Source organism: Rhinatrema bivittatum, chromosome 14 (genome assembly GCF_901001135.1).
Source record: "Rhinatrema bivittatum chromosome 14, aRhiBiv1.1, whole genome shotgun sequence".
NCBI lineage: Eukaryota > Metazoa > Chordata > Amphibia > Gymnophiona > Rhinatrematidae > Rhinatrema > Rhinatrema bivittatum.
Window position 1 is genome coordinate 78,784,788 of NC_042628.1, and position 15,572 is coordinate 78,800,359.

At 42.3% G+C, this 15,572-nt stretch overlaps 1 protein-coding gene across 1 annotated transcript in view; it reads right to left on the minus strand.

Moving 5' to 3' along the window:
* LOC115075644 (IgGFc-binding protein-like) overlaps window positions 1-15,572 on the minus strand; it is a 126,483-nt gene that overhangs the window by 45,284 nt on the left and 65,627 nt on the right. The window contains exons 12-13 of the mRNA XM_029576218.1: window positions 7,108-7,700; window positions 918-1,485 (exon numbers count right to left, since the gene is read on the minus strand). Coding sequence (XP_029432078.1) covers window positions 918-1,485; window positions 7,108-7,700 — 1,161 coding nt within the window. The remainder of the gene's footprint in view (window positions 1-917; window positions 1,486-7,107; window positions 7,701-15,572) is intronic.

The window sequence follows — 15,572 nt, forward strand, 5'->3', positions numbered from 1 at the left end:
AACTCCAACATTCAAATGAAAAATCCAATAAAGGATCTTGGCATCTGGATTGATTATGATCTGAGTCTTAAGAATTGCATAGCTATAAAAACGAGAGAAGGCTTTCATAAACTCCAGATCCTCAAACTTCTCAAACCATTACTGTACCCGAATGACTTCAGAACAATTCTTCAAACCCTCATTTTCTCAAGCCTAGATTATTGCAACGCAATTTTCTTAGGACTACCTAAATCCTCCCTAAAACCACTACAATTACTTCAAAATGCTGCTGCACGAGTGCTCACCAGCAAAAGGAAGTTTGATCACATCTCCCCAACCCTAAAAAACCTTCACTGGCTACCAATTTCACAGAGAATTAAATAAAAATCCTTAACCATTCTACATAACGAAATTTACAAAGACAACAATTCATCTCTGGACAACATGATTGCAATTCACAAATCACCCCGCCCTTCAAGGTCTTCTGACAAATTACAGCTAATCATTCCTCCTCTCTCATCTGCGAAACTATCCTCTACCAGACATAGAGCCTTCTCTATAGCTGGACCAACAGAATGGAACTCTATCCCAGAATACCTAAGTTCCATCAAAGATTCCAAAACATTCAAAAAAGAACTAAAAACATGGTTGTTTAGACAATCATTCACAGACTGATATGATCAATTTATATATCAATATCAACCTTCATCTTGAACTCTAATACTTCTTTAATAAGTTTCTTCTAAATTAAGCCTTAAATTGTCTCATTCTAACATGTTATACTCTGCTGCTGCCGATATGTTATAACTATGTTTATATTGTGTTATAATTTATAACCTGTTCATTGTATGAAGTTGTTACACTGTAAACCGGGGTGAAGGCACTCAGCTATACTTCGGTATAAAAAAGAATATAAATAAATAAAATAGACTACTCACTGCAAAGTTTGACAGACCTCCATGCATAGACAGTGGCACCAGCATCTTGGCAAGCTGCGGAATAGCTGGAAATGACTTTGCATATAGCATCTTGACGACCTTTGTAGAAGCAATAGTCATACACACAGTCTTTGAAAGAGCCCTGGGGATTAATTTTGGTATGACACTCCCTAAAGGGGCCATCCTTATCCAAGAGGATTCCGCACTCCCCTTTGCTTTCTCTCTGGCGGCTTTCGACTGAGGCCCTATCAGAGCAGTCTCCCTTGTCTTCCTCTGAGCATCCACGGACATCTTTCATCTTCCAGCTCTTCCCAAAGACAGTCGCATCTGTTGTGGTAATGCCGTTCTTCATGATCAGGTCATTGCCTGGGTCTCCATTGAAGTCTCCACAGAGACCACCAACAGCCCCGGCGTAAGTGCTTGGGATGGTTACTGAAACTCGAGAATCATAGTTGAAGGTTGTTCTGAATCCAAAGTTAGTCTGGATTATTGCATCGAATCCTTGTTTGTAGATTATGATTTCCCCATTGTTGATGCTGTATGGCAGATTAATCAGCAACCCATTCACCTGTAGAAAATAGCATTGAAAATCTAAGTCAATCAACATATAGGGCTGTGCAATGACATACTAAGGACGTTTTCCAGAATCCAGAAATAACAAAAAACTGTTCTTTTTTTTTCAGACTAGTGATTTTTGTGTTTGTGATGTTGTATGTATTGGTTTTATGTTGTTTTAAATTGTGAATGTTCTTTGTTTTGTAAGCTGCCTTTAGACGTGTGAAGAGCGGCATATCAATAAGAGAAATAAAATCAATTGGGGAATAAACACTCTTTTATGTTTATGGTTTTCTAATTGATAGAGTGGCAGGGGTAATTTTGTATTTCTAAAAAGGGAGCAATGGCTGAACAAATTTTGTTATACTGATATATATCAATGCTTGAACATGATCACAATGATGGACCGCTATCTCTTACCATTGATATCAGAGCTCTTCGACCGCCTCCAAGGCGTGAAAATCTTCACCAAACTTGATCTCAGAGGGGCATACAACTTCGTACGAATCAAGGTGGGTGACAAGTGGAAAATGGTTTTTAAAACTCAGGATGGCCACTCAGAGTATTTAGTCATGCCCTTTGGCTTTTGCAATGCTCCAGCAGTTTCAAAAAGATGGTTAATATCATCTAGGTACACTATACTTGTGTAGTTGTGTACCTATATGACATACTAATATTCTCTCAAGACCTCCGCACAGTCCTGCAACGCCTGCAAGAGAACAACTTGTTCGCTAAGCTGGAGAAATGTGTTTTCTTGGGGTACATCATCTCACTTAACAGATTCCACATAGATCCTGACAAAGTAAAAGCAATCAGAGATGGGCCTCATCCAGTAGGGCTCCGTGCACTGCAAAGATTCTTGGGATTTGTTAACTATTATAGCCAGTTTATCCCAAACTATTCCACCATAGCCGCTCTTCTCACCGCTCTCAAATGAAGGGTGCTAACACCAAGGATGGCCCTTCGAGGCCATAGAGACATTCCAAAGACTAAAGAACATCTTTTGGAAGGGTCATGTTTGCACTACCCAGACCCATGCAGCCATTCATCCTGGAAGTTTATTTCTCCACCCTGGGCATAGGAGTAGTCTTAAGCCAACATTCACCAGAAAGAGTGCTTTGTCCCTGCTAGTTTTCCTCACAAAAGTTCTTGCCTGCAGAGCACAATTATGGCATTGGTGACCGAGATCTCTTGGCTGTGAAACTGGCTCTTGAAGACTGTTGGCATTTACTTGAAGGAACTCAACAACGTTTCACAATATAGACAGACCATAAAAACTTCAAACATCTTCACCAAACTCAGCAATTAAATGCCTGCTTTGACTTCAAACTGCGGTACTGCTCCATGCTCAAGAACCAATGGGCAACTGCTCTCTCTCACTCCTTCCAGACTGAGGATACTTCAGAAAATTCCAGGCATATAATTCACCCTGCCAAGGTACTCCTAGCTACCTCCATGACCGTCCCTATAGGGAAGATGGTCGCACCATCCTAGCTGCATGAAGTTATTAAAATGGGCACATGACTCCCGTGTCTCAGGTCACCCTGGATGGCTTGGACCTTTGAGATGCTTCAGCACTACTACTGGTTACCTCAGATGAAGCAACACATCAAAGTCTATGTTGATTCATGCCTAACCTGTTCACAATGAAGTAACTGGATTGCTGACCCTGGGGGCTGTTACAGCTGTTGCCAGCCCCCAGGAAACCCTGGATCCACTTGTCATGGATTTCATTATAGAGCTTCCCCTCTCCAACGGTGCCACCATGATCTGGGTAGTCATAGATCATTTCTCTACTTTATCCCACTACCGGGCCTCCCATCTGCACTCAAGTTTGCATGCATCTTTACTCTTCATGTCTTCCATCTGCATGGCATACAAAAGCATATCCTGTCAGAGGAGTACAATTTACAGCAAAATATTGGCGTTACCTATGCAAGAAATTTGGCCTTACGCTAGATTTCACGATTACATAAGGAAATGGGCAAGTGCAGTGTACCAACCGGACTCTCAAAGCATTTTTCCATTCATCCAATGAGCACCACCAATGAGCACCAGGACAATTGGGCCACTCTCTTACTCTGGGCTGAGTTTTCCCACAATTCCCAAGTTAGCACAGCTACCGGATCCTCTCTCTCTTTGCTGATCCACAGGAAACAACCACTGCCTCTGCTTCCACTGCCGGAAACCGTGCCTTTGCCAGCGGGCCAAAGGTCGGCCCACTGATTGCAAGAACTATGGGTATGAGCCACCCTCCTAATCCAGAAGATTGGCAGGCGCCCACAAAAGACCAGCTCTGCAGTTTAAAACAGGAGAGAAAGTGTGCCTCAGTACATATCATCTATACTTGCGAGTACCCTCCATGAGCCTGGCTCCACGCTACATTAGCCCCGTCCAGTACTGCAAGAATTACTAATCAATTGAAGCTGCCAGCAACTCTCAAAATGAACAATGTATTCCATTTCTCATTACTTATGCCCTTGATACTCTCTTGGCTCTTTAGTAATTTAGCAGAACCTCAAGAGCTAATCATTGATTGGGAAACAATATACGAGGTCAAGGAGATCCTGGACTCCCACCGCAGGGGTAAGAAACTTGAATATCTCATCATCTGGAAGGATTACGGCCCAGAGGATAACTCCTAGAAGCCATCTTCCAACATTCTAGACTGTAATCTACTGAAGGAGTTCCATCTACACTACCCCAAGAAATCCCGAGCCTCAGTCTTAAGAAGGGAGAAACTGTTGCATTTGTCAGTTTGCGGGCTCCTCCTGTGAACCGTCACACTCACCTTTCAGGCTGGGCCTTTCCCCTTATGCCAGGATACCGGCAAGCCGCCTCAGCTTCCAGTAAGGCAGGATGCTGCTAGAGATCCCCACAGCAAAAAGCCGATGACAAAGTCGGGCTCCGCTCCTCCTAAAGCACACGCGCATCCAATCCAGGAAAGAGAGGGTGCCAGTATGACCATTTGGCTAGGGCCTACAATGTTCAAGGGGCCTACTTTTGTTGGGCAAAATTTAAAAAAAAGTTAAATATATCTATTTCTAACATGTATAAATAAAAATTTCAATTGTAATTGAAGACTTTGCTAACAAAAAAGCTCGTAAAGCCTTTTTAAATAAATAAAAATTATTTGGGAAATTTACAAAACAATTTCTCTTATTAAGTATCACATCAGAACCTTACATAGGGGCCTACTTTTCTTAGCTGGCACGGGCCTAATTCCTGCTATGTTTGGCCCTGCGTGCGTCCGACGCCCCTATTTTTAAAGGGTTAGCAGTGGGAAAACCCAGCAGGCGCCCTCTGATAACATCACATTCCTTGGATTATATAACGCCACTGAAGACATCTTTCCGATGTCTCTGCAACAGATCTCCCTACAGCCTAGTAGGGTGAGTTGCCTTAGTGGTCCTGTTCCTGTATTCTCCAGTTCCAGTGTCTTTGGTCCCAGTGTCTTCGTTATCCTGCTCTTGTGGTCCTCGTCTCATTCGTCAGTCCCATGCTCAGTTCTCCAGTATGCCTTGCCTCCTCTGCTGTTTCTTGCCTTCCTGCCTTGCCTCTCTGCCCCACTTTTTCTATGGACAGACTCCCAGTATTGACCTTGGCCTTTCCTCTGGACCTCCTCGAATGCCACCTGCCTCTGACCATTGCTTGCCTCCTAGACATCTTTGCCTGCTGTCTGACACTGACCCCAACATGCTTCTAGATTCACCTGCAATATCCATCAACCTTGATGGATCCTCTGATCAGCAGCAGAGGCCCCTACCTAAGACCTGCTGCCTTGGCACCCAAAGGATCAACTCAAGGGGATTGTGGGCAGGTATAGGTGAAGCTCCAGTTAGGCCCCTACCTCCTCCAACTCCGCATGCCGATGGTGGGGACCTGCAGGGTTCCTCCCTGTAATTTGCGCCAACTCCACCTGAGTCCAAGGGTCCTCGATTCCAACAGGTAGATAAAGTTAAAATCTTACTGTTTAAGGTTCTATACTGTAAAGTCCTCTCTGTATTATTTATTTATTTATCTAGAGCTTTTTTATACCAGTATTAGTAATTACATCATACCGGTTTACATCATAACTGCAGGTTGAAATTACATTAAACAGGTGCAGGGTATGGGACTAGAAGGAACAAGAGTGATAGCGAGGAGCTAACAAACAAGTGCAGAAACAAATGCAAAGACAAGTGATTTATGTGCCTGCTCATCAATTAAGATCACATCTTTCTGGGGATTTTGCCTATGTGAGACAAGAGAGCGTGTGTTCACAGTAGCAAGTTAAACAATTTGCAGCTCATTGCTGGAAGAACTGCGACAAGAAGTATGCATCAAAACGTTCAGGAAAAAAGTGAAGTTCTGATTTATGCAGGCATATAAAGAGTAGTGGAATGAAAAGGATATTTGATTAATAGACATTTGCAAATTAGAGCACAATGTTGGAAGGCCGCTTGAATAATTTTGCTATGTATTTTGTTTTACATTTTTGGTTAAGGAGCCAACTCATCCTCATATAGGAGTGGGGAAGCCACAACCAGGGAGTGCTCCAGCTCTAAATCTCAAGGCTGGGTCAGGGAGAGACAGGTTAGGCTAAGGGTTGGCTGTTATCACAATATAAGTGTGGGTCAGCCCACCCAGCAGCCTCTTCTTTGGGGCACGGTAGGGCACGGGTATGGCACAGTGGCAGTGGCAGAATACCAAACAGTCGTAGCTACTGCGCTGGGGTTGACTATGTCCAGGGGCACAGCAAGGAATGAAAAGTGTTAAAAGCTGGTCGGGCAGGAAACAGCAAGTAACCAGACTTCCTGTCCTTACGTTGCATGGGTGGGTGAGAGCTGAGTCTAGTTACCTGTCACGTCTTTGGCTTTGACAGGTGGAAATGGTCTAATCACCACCTGGAGATCATGTTGCATATTCATAAATGACTCCTGCGATGTCACTGCACTGCAAATAATGTTTTACCTGGTAATCAAGGATCAAAATGCAGGATAACTTGAGATTCAAGGTTTTGATGGCTCTGCATCCCAGACAGCGAAATGCTGGAATGGGGGTTGGCTTCAACGGTCAACCCTGTGGCAGCATGATGCTTATTGTTTGTGAAGTGAAATTTCAGCAGATGAGGGTGTGGTCACCCTATGGTTATTTGAGACGTTGCTGGAATATTTGATTATATTCAGTGATTAGTATCACAGTAACATAGTGAATGACGGCAGATAAAGACCACAACGATCCATCTACTCTGCCCAGCAAGTTTTTTATTTTATTTTTAATTTAATTTTGTTTTTTAAGGGTTGTAGCAACTGCTGCTCTTTGCAGGGTAACCCCACGCCTTCTGTTAAGGGTAGCAGCAACAAAAACATTTCACCAAATTATTGAATTATTGTATGTAATTGACCTATGCTGCGACCATATATTTCCATTAAAGATCATCATTCATGAATAGTGGTGCAATATAGAGATCATTCCTAGGACCATTTGAAAACAGAGGTAGAGGGGGGAGGGAGACTGGGAGAGGATGCAAGTAGTACCTGTCATAGCAATCTCACCTAGGATCAGAGATAGCATAGGTTAAAAATATTTAAATAAATAAACCAGAAAATAAATACATAAAAAAACTACACAACAATTGATATTTCTAACTTACCATCACTTTGTCAGGATTCGCTCTTCTGAGTATGAAGTCAAAATTGAAAACTTGAATTTGAACAAGAGTGGTATAGGACACAGCTTTATTGCCTCGGTTGTCATTCTGGACATAGACTTGGAAGTCATTCAAGTCTTCGCTCTTTCTCAATAGCCCAGTAAGAAGGTAGATGCATGTACCTTGAAAGTCATATTTACGATTGTCAAAGGTGAGATAGTGAGGGTCTCCTGAAGCTGAGCATTTACCGTAGGTCATAGGATAACAATCTTGGATGCCTTTAACCACATCACATTTCTGGTTGGCTTTGCATTTGGTGGCCTTGCATTCTACTTTCTTGGTCTTTGGGTCACAAATGCACTGCTTCTCACACTTCTTATCTCCCCAGAATTTCTCATTGGCTTCATAGAGTCGGCCCTCAAAGATGCAGCCGCAGATGCTCTTAGGAGCACATTTCCCCTCATCCAGCACAAAGCCATCGTTGCATTCACAGGTTTCCACACAAGACTCAGTGCATTTGACTGCATCATCATTACAAGTGGTCGGGCATGCACTACCACAGATCTTGTACTGGCTGTTGTCAGGACATTGCATTGCTAGGAAAGAAGAATCAAAAGAGGGTTCTTGTGAACAAGATGTCTTCTCAATCATTTTAAGACAGGGCAAATTAACCAGATTAATACATCTCCATCAGTTTCACTACCTTTGACTATATCCCCAGAAGAATCTTAAGCCAGAATTCTTAATTGTGTACAGCAAGCCGAACAAAAAACCATAAATTCATTGTGAGATTCCCCATTCTAATCAGCAAAGGTTTACACAGCTTAGGTGAATGATGATATGCTTGGGAGGAACAAGTCTTGGTTTCCCACACATTTCTCCATGTCTTACAATCTCCCTTAGCTGTGGTGTCATGAGAATACTATTTATTTATTTATTTTATTTAAGAGCTTTTATATACCGATGTTCATGTACTGGTACATATCACGTCAGTTTACATAGAACCAAAGTTGGAAATTACATAGAACATTCTATCGAACAAGAGGGTACAAATAACAGGTCTAACATCATGAGAACTTATTGATAACGCTGAGAACTGATAGGTAGAGCTGAGGACAACTTAGAATTTAAGATTTAAAATTATAAAATTATTACAAATAACAATCAACAAAGTCGGAATTACAACCAACTTAATAAGCATGGGTGCATATTGAAGTAGAGTAGAGCTAAACAGGAGAATTAAGGGCTACGGTGACAGACTTCTAACGTGGTGGGGTATGAAAATGAGTGAATCAAAAACCTAGGAAGAGACTGTTAAGTGAAGGCTTTTGTAAAAAGCCAAGTTTTTAGCTTTTTTCTGAACGTTCGACTACAGGTTTCTAGATGAAGGTCTGTGGGGAGGGCATTCCAGAGAGCAGGGCTGGCAGTCGAGAAAGCTCATTTCTTAAGTAGTGACTTGGCTGGAGGTGCATATAAAGTGCCTAAGTAGCTGGTTCTGATAGGTCTTAGTGATGCGTGGGGACGAAGTGGCTCGCTTAGATCTAGCGAAGTTTGGGAATGAATGGTCTTGTGGGTTATGGTTAGTACTTTGAAAATGATTCTATGTTTAATAGGGAGCCAGTGAAGGTTTTTTAGTATTGGTGTGATGTGTTCACCTCTCCTAGAGTTAGTTAGAATCCTGGCAGCCGAGTTCTGCAACATGTGTAATGGTTTGGTTGTGATAGCTGGTAGGCCAATTAGCAGAGAGTTGCAATAATCGATTTTTGAGAATAGAATTGTTTGGAGGACTGTTCTAAAGTCCTGAAAATGGAGGAGAGGTTTCAGCTTTTTCAATACGTGTAGTTTGTGAAAGCATTCTTTCGTTGTGTTTTTTACAAATTGTTTGAGATTCAGCTTATTGTCAATGGTGACGCCAAGGTCTCTGACATGTGTGGGTGGGATCCAACATGGTGTGATTAGATTGTTGGCAGCCTGAAAGTTGTCATCAAAATTGATCAGCATAAGTTCTGTTTTTGAAGTATTGAGAACTAAGTTGAGGCTAGTGAGGAGGGAGTTTATGGACTGAAGACACTTGTTCCAGAAGTTGATGGTGTTGGATAAAGATTCAGTGATTGGCAGCAGAATCTGGACGTCATCGGCATATATAAAGTGAGTGATCTTTAGGCTTGAGAGCAGATGACACAGGGGGAGAAGGTAGATGTTAAACAGGGTTGGGGAGAGGGAGGATCCTTGAGGGACTTGACCGGGTGAGAATCCTTGTTGCTTATTCTAACCTTGTATGTCCTGTTGGTAAGGAATGATCTAAACCATTCGAGGGCTGATCCAGAGATGCCAATGTCTGAGAGCCAGGTGATGAGGATCGAGTGCTTTACGGTACTGAGGGGTTTGCGGAATCCGAATTGGGTTGTTGTGAGAATCTTGTGGTCTTCTAGGAATTCTGACAACTGTTTATTAACTATTCTTTCCATAAGTTTGGCGATAAACGGTAGGTTAGCGATGGGGCGAAAATTGGTTGGGTCTGCTGGGTTCAGGTTGGGTTTTTTGAGGAGAGGTTTGAGGGTGGCTGTTTTTAGCGTGTCTGGTACTTCTTCTTGGGTTAACGAACGGTTGATGATCTCTGCTAAGGGCTTTGCAATGATGTTTGGGATGGCGAGTAGAAATTTGGATGGAATGGCATCTATCAGATGATTGGAGGGTTTCATCTTTTTGAGAATAGATTCAATTTTGAGTGTGGAAGTGGGTTCGAAGGATTCTAGGTTTGCTTTCTGGCTGGAGGGGGGAGATAAGAGAGAAGGAGGTTCTGTATTATGCATAGCCAGCGGTGCTATTAACTTCAGGATTTTGTTTTCGAAGAATTGTGCAAGTTCAGTGCATCTGGATTGAGCTTGATTGTCAGGGATAACTGGGGAGGTGGGTTTAGTGAGCTCTGAGACATATGAGAACAGTGCTTTGGTGTCAAAGGAAAAATTGTGAATTTTATGGGCATAAAAATCTCTCTTTGTGCGAAGGATGTTATTTCTGTAACTGTGCATCAGTGTTTTGTATTCATTTAGTGTAGCGTTGGATGGCCTCTTTCGCCATGCGTGTTCTTTTTTTCTCAGTTCTAGTTTGATGTTTTTTAGTTCTTGAGTGAACCATGGTTTTTTGTTTTTACAGGATGGGTCAAGCTCTTTAGTTTTTAAGGGGCAAAGTTTTTCTGCCACCTTGTTTGTGATGCTGTGCCATGTAGAGATGGCTGCTTCTGCATCTGAAAGGTCAAGGTTAGTGAGTTCCGATGATAGGTGAGAGGTTAGGTTTTCCATAGAGCAAGAGTTCCTATAGTGGATTGTGGTTTTAGTGGTTGTTGACAAAGGGTTGTCTTTGATACAGAGATCCGTTGTGATCATTAGATGGTCTGACCATGGGATCGGGGAGCAAAGAGGGGGGGAAGAAGGTGTAAGGCCAGAGTTTATGAATATAAGGTCCAGTGTGTGCCCCGCTTTGTGCGTGGGGCTTTTAACGATTTGTGAGAAGCCCATAGCCTTGAAGGAAGATAATAGTATTTCGCAGTTGGAGGATAGGGGGATCACATCAATGTGCAGGTTAAAGTCTCCCAGGATGACATTTTTTATGTGTTTGGCAATGAGCTCGATGAGAGGAGATGGATCAGAGTCTAGGAGGCCAGGCGGAGCGTAGAGTAAACAAATTTGGAGATGTTTAGAACTAAAGAGGGCAAATTCCAGACGTGAGGTATGTATAGAAATCTGTAGGGATAGACTCAGCTCTTTTTTTGCAGCTAAGCAGAGTTCCCCCCCCCCCCTCTTTTTTTAGGTCTCGGAATTGAATAGATATCATAGAGGTGAGTGGGTAGTTGATTTATAAGGGCTAGGTCTGTGGGTTTCAACCAGGTTTCAGTTATTGCACATATATCTGGTTGTGAGTCCAGGAGATAGTCGTTGATTAAATGTGTTTTTTTCGAAATTGTGCGTTAAAGAGTGTTAGTGTGAAAAATGAAAGCCCAAGGAATTGAGTGAGTGGGGATGTCATAATTGGTAACAGACGCTGAAGTTGGGGGACTGTAGGATCAGAGCGTTTTATATAGCGTTTTCACACAAGGTGAAAAGATTGGAATATAACCTATTAGAAAATGCAGAAAGATACATCCATGCTTTATTTTATTTATTTATTTATTTATAGGTTCTTCTATACCGCGGTACGTATAGTAATACATCACCTCGGTTTACAGTGAAACATTAATTTAGCAACAGGCTTTACATGAAACAGTATAAAATAAACAGTAAAACAATTAATAGCAACAGGCTTTACAGAGAAACATGGGTTTCAAATAATATGCATAAATATCGCACAATAGAATATTAATAACCATGTATTTGCAGGAGTAAATAATCTGTCCGAGGCAAACCAACGTCTCATTATATATAATCGCCTGAGTTGATAAACCAGGTGGGGGTATGGAGTTGCAGATAGTAAATACCATTGTCGAGTATAAGAACTTGGAGAAGGTAAGGAATCATATGGTATAGCTGAAATTTAGGTTAGATGAGATTCATAGTGTGAATGCTTGTTCAAACAACCATGTTTTAAGGTTTTGTTTGAAAGTTTTGTGACAGGATTCAAGCCGCAGGTCCAACGGCATGTTATTCCAGATTTTTATACCAGCTATGGAGAATGATCGGTCTCTGGTGGACACATGTTTGATGTGTTTTAGTGGATGGACAGTTAATTTCGCTTGGTGAATGTTTCTAATTGGTCTGTTGGAGGTGCGAAAAATGAACTGATCAGAGAACCATTGCATCTCTTGGTTGTGAATTGATTTGTGGATGAGTGAGAGAACTTTAAAAGTAATTCTAAATGATACGGGTAGCCAATGTAGGAACATTAGTGCTGGAGTAATATGCTCATGCCGTCGAGTATTAGTGATTAAACGAGCAGCGGCATTCTGCAACATCTGAAGAGGTTGAATTGTGCTTTTAGGGAGACCCAGTAGTAGTGCGTTACAATAGTCAATCCTTGGTAGAATTGTGGCTTGTAACACAGTCCGGAAATCCTGAGGATGTAATAACTGTTTAATTCTTTTCAATGTATGTAATTTGAAGAAGCCATTCTTGATTGTGGTTGAGATGAAATTATTCAAAGTAAGGTGATTATCAATCATGACCCCAAGGCTGCGGACTTGCTTCAGCTTGGAGTGGTCTGTTGTTGAGGAAGGATCAGGTTGCGAGTTTGTTGAGGTGTTCTTGTGTGGCGTTATGATGAGTAGTTCGGTCTTATTGGTGTTGATTGCAAGAAAGTTTTCCATAAGTAGATTTTTTATTTCAGTAAGTGCTGATTCCCAAGTTTCCATGGCCTTGGCAAGTGAATCCTTGATTGGTATAATGATCTGTACGTCATCGGCGTATATGAAATGACGGAGATCCAATTTCTTTAGTAGTTTACAGAGTGGAGATAGATAAACATTGAAAAGCGTTGAGGAAAGGGCGGATCCTTGAGGGACACCTTGTGACAGATTTCTCGGTTTTGACGAATGGTGCCCCACTTTGACGCTGTAAGTTCTATCTTTCAGGAATGATTGTATCCAGGATAGGGCAGTGCATGTGATTCCAATTTGTGAAAGAAGAGAGAGGAGTGTGTTGTGGTTCACCATGTCAAATGCTGCGGAGATATCAAGTAGGGCCAGAATATAAGAGTTACCAGTATCCAGGGATTTTAGAATGGAGTCTGAAAGGGACACTAGTAGTGTTTCAGTGCTATGGTTCTTCCTAAATCCATATTGCGAAGGGAAGAGTAAATGATTTTCCTCTAGATAGTCAGTTAGTTGTTTGTTTATGACCTTTTCTAGTATTTTTGATAATAGTGGGAGGTTCGATACTGGTCGATAATTCGCAGGTTCAGAAGGATCCAGGTCTGCTTTTTTAAGGGTAGGCTTAATAATGGCATGTTTGAGTTGTGTGGGAAAGACTCCCTCTGTTATAGATGTGTTAATGATGTTGGTGATCGCCGGGGCTATTCTAGTAGGGATAGCCAGGAGCATTTTTGTTGGCATAATATCCACAGGGTGTAATGCTGGTTTAATTCTTCTTAGAATTGCTTCAATCTCCGATACAGTAGATAATTCAAAATTTGTGAGTGTGGGTGAATCATTTTGGGGGTTTGTTAGTGCTGGAGTTGTTGGTTGATCTGGAGATGAAAAGCGAGCCATGATATTTGATATCTTGTCCTGGAAATAGGTGGCTAATTTCTCACATTTATTTTTGGTCTCAATATCGGGGTCGATGTTCGTTAAGGGGGAGATTAGATTAGACACGTATTGAAAAAGGGCACGTGGATTAAACTGGTATTGATGAATTTTGGTTGAGTAATAGTTTTTTTATTGCTTCATCGGTTGATTTACGGTACTTGTTGAGTAGGGATTTGAATTTTTGTTGCTGAGACGAGTCGTGGTTTTTGATCCATCTTTTCTCCATTTTACGAAGCTCATGTTTCATCTTTCTGAGGTCAGTGGTGTACCAAGGTTTCTTGTTTTTCTTCTCAGAGTTGATCTCTTTAGTTATAAGCGGACAAAGACGATTGGCGATGTCACTGGTGATTTGATGCCAGGTCATACATGCTGAGTTGGTGTTCGAGAGATCTAATTTGTTGCTCTCATCCGTTATAGCTTCTATAATGTCTTCCATTTGGCATTTCTTCCTGAATTCAATGGTTTTGTTTTTAGGGTATGTTTGGGGTATATTATTGCTCACGGTACATCTAGTGTCAACTCTGAAGTGGTCTGACCATGGTATGGGAGTGCATTGAGGAGGGTCTGATATTATTAGAGTGTTCGTGAAAATTACATCTAGAGTATGGCCTGCTTTATGAGTTGGGCCTGTAACCTCTTGTTTAAATCCCATTGCATTCAAAGAAGATAGTGTTGCTTCACATGCTGAGGTAAGGGGGGTGCGGTCGAAGTGCAGGTTGAGGTCACCTAGTATAATGGTGGGTGTATTAATGTTGATATATTTCGTAATATATTCAGTAAGGGAGGATGGGTTTTTTCTAATATGCCCGGGGGAGCATAAATTAAACAGATCTGGAGGCTCTTTGATTTAAAAAGGCCAATTTCTATTTTGTGGGGTGGATGGCATGGTTGTAGTGTGAGTTTAAAAGACTTCTTTGCTGCTAATAGAAGTCCCCCTCCTTTCTTTTTGGATCTTGGTATAGAGAATAAGTCATATGACTCTGTAGGTAGTTGGTTAATTATTGAGACGTCTGTGCTTTTAAGCCATGTCTCTGTAATGGCACAAATGTCAGGAGACTCGTCTGTCATGATATCTCCTAGTAGAATGGCTTTTTTTAGAAGAGATTGTGTGTTCAAAAGGAGAATGGAGAATGTCATTAGACCCATTATTTGTGTCAATGGAGAAGTCATGATGGGAATGAGAGAACTGTAGCATGAATTGACTGTCTTCGATCTCGTAATAGTGGAGGTGAAGTTCGAGTATTTTAGTACTGGAATGTGGGACACAATCATGCTGATGTTTGAAATATGTAATTGTACTAGCTGATTGAGTGCTGGGTGATTGTTTGCTGGTTGAGTGTTGGGTGGTTGTTTGCTGGTTGAGCGCTGGGTGTTTGTTTGCTGGTTGAGTGCTGGGTGTTTGCTTGCTGGTTGAGCGCTGAGAGGTTGTTTGCTGGTTGAGCGCTGGGTGATTGTTTGCTGGTTGAGCCCTGGGTGTTTGTTTGCTGGTTGAGCGCTGGGTGGTTGTTTGCTGGTTGAGCGCTGAGTGGTTGTTTGCTGGTTGAGCGCTGGGTGTTTGTTTGCTGGTTGAGCCCTGGGTGTTTGTTTGCTGGTTGAGCGCTGGGTGCTTGTTTGCTGGTTGAGCGCTGGGTGATTGTTTGCTGGTTGCTGGTTGAGCCCTGGGTGATTGTTTGCTGGTTGAGCGCTGGGTGATTGTTTGCTGGTTGCTGGTTGAGCGCTGGGTGATTGTTTGCTGGTTGTGCGCTGAGTGGTTGCTTGCTGAATGCGAGGTATAGTATTTTAGGTCAGATAAATGTCTAATTTTATAGTCACTTCCTATCTTCTTCAGATCATTTGCTAATTAGCAATGACGACTGGGTTGTGTAGGGTGAGATCTACTTGCGTATGTTGAGCAATGTGGCAGTGCTGTGTCACTAGCCTAGTAAATGGCTAGTCGTGCGGGTTACCTAGGTCTCCTTAATAGCAGGAGAGATAATAAAGAAACATGCCACTTACAGTCTTGTTGATTCAAAGTCTGCCGTACATGCACATTAGCGGCGATCTGCTGGACTGTCTGAAGGGCTGCTCGAAGGGGCGCTCAAAGGGGCAGGCCCCTTTTTCGCGCTCCTTCGGCGCGTGACGCCTAACAGGGCATAGATTTGAAGCCCATCCGGGCTGTAGCTGGTTGGCTGGCTTCTGGTGTAGGGCGGGACTTGGCGCGGTTCGCGGGGTTTTTTTGTCTGTTTTCGCC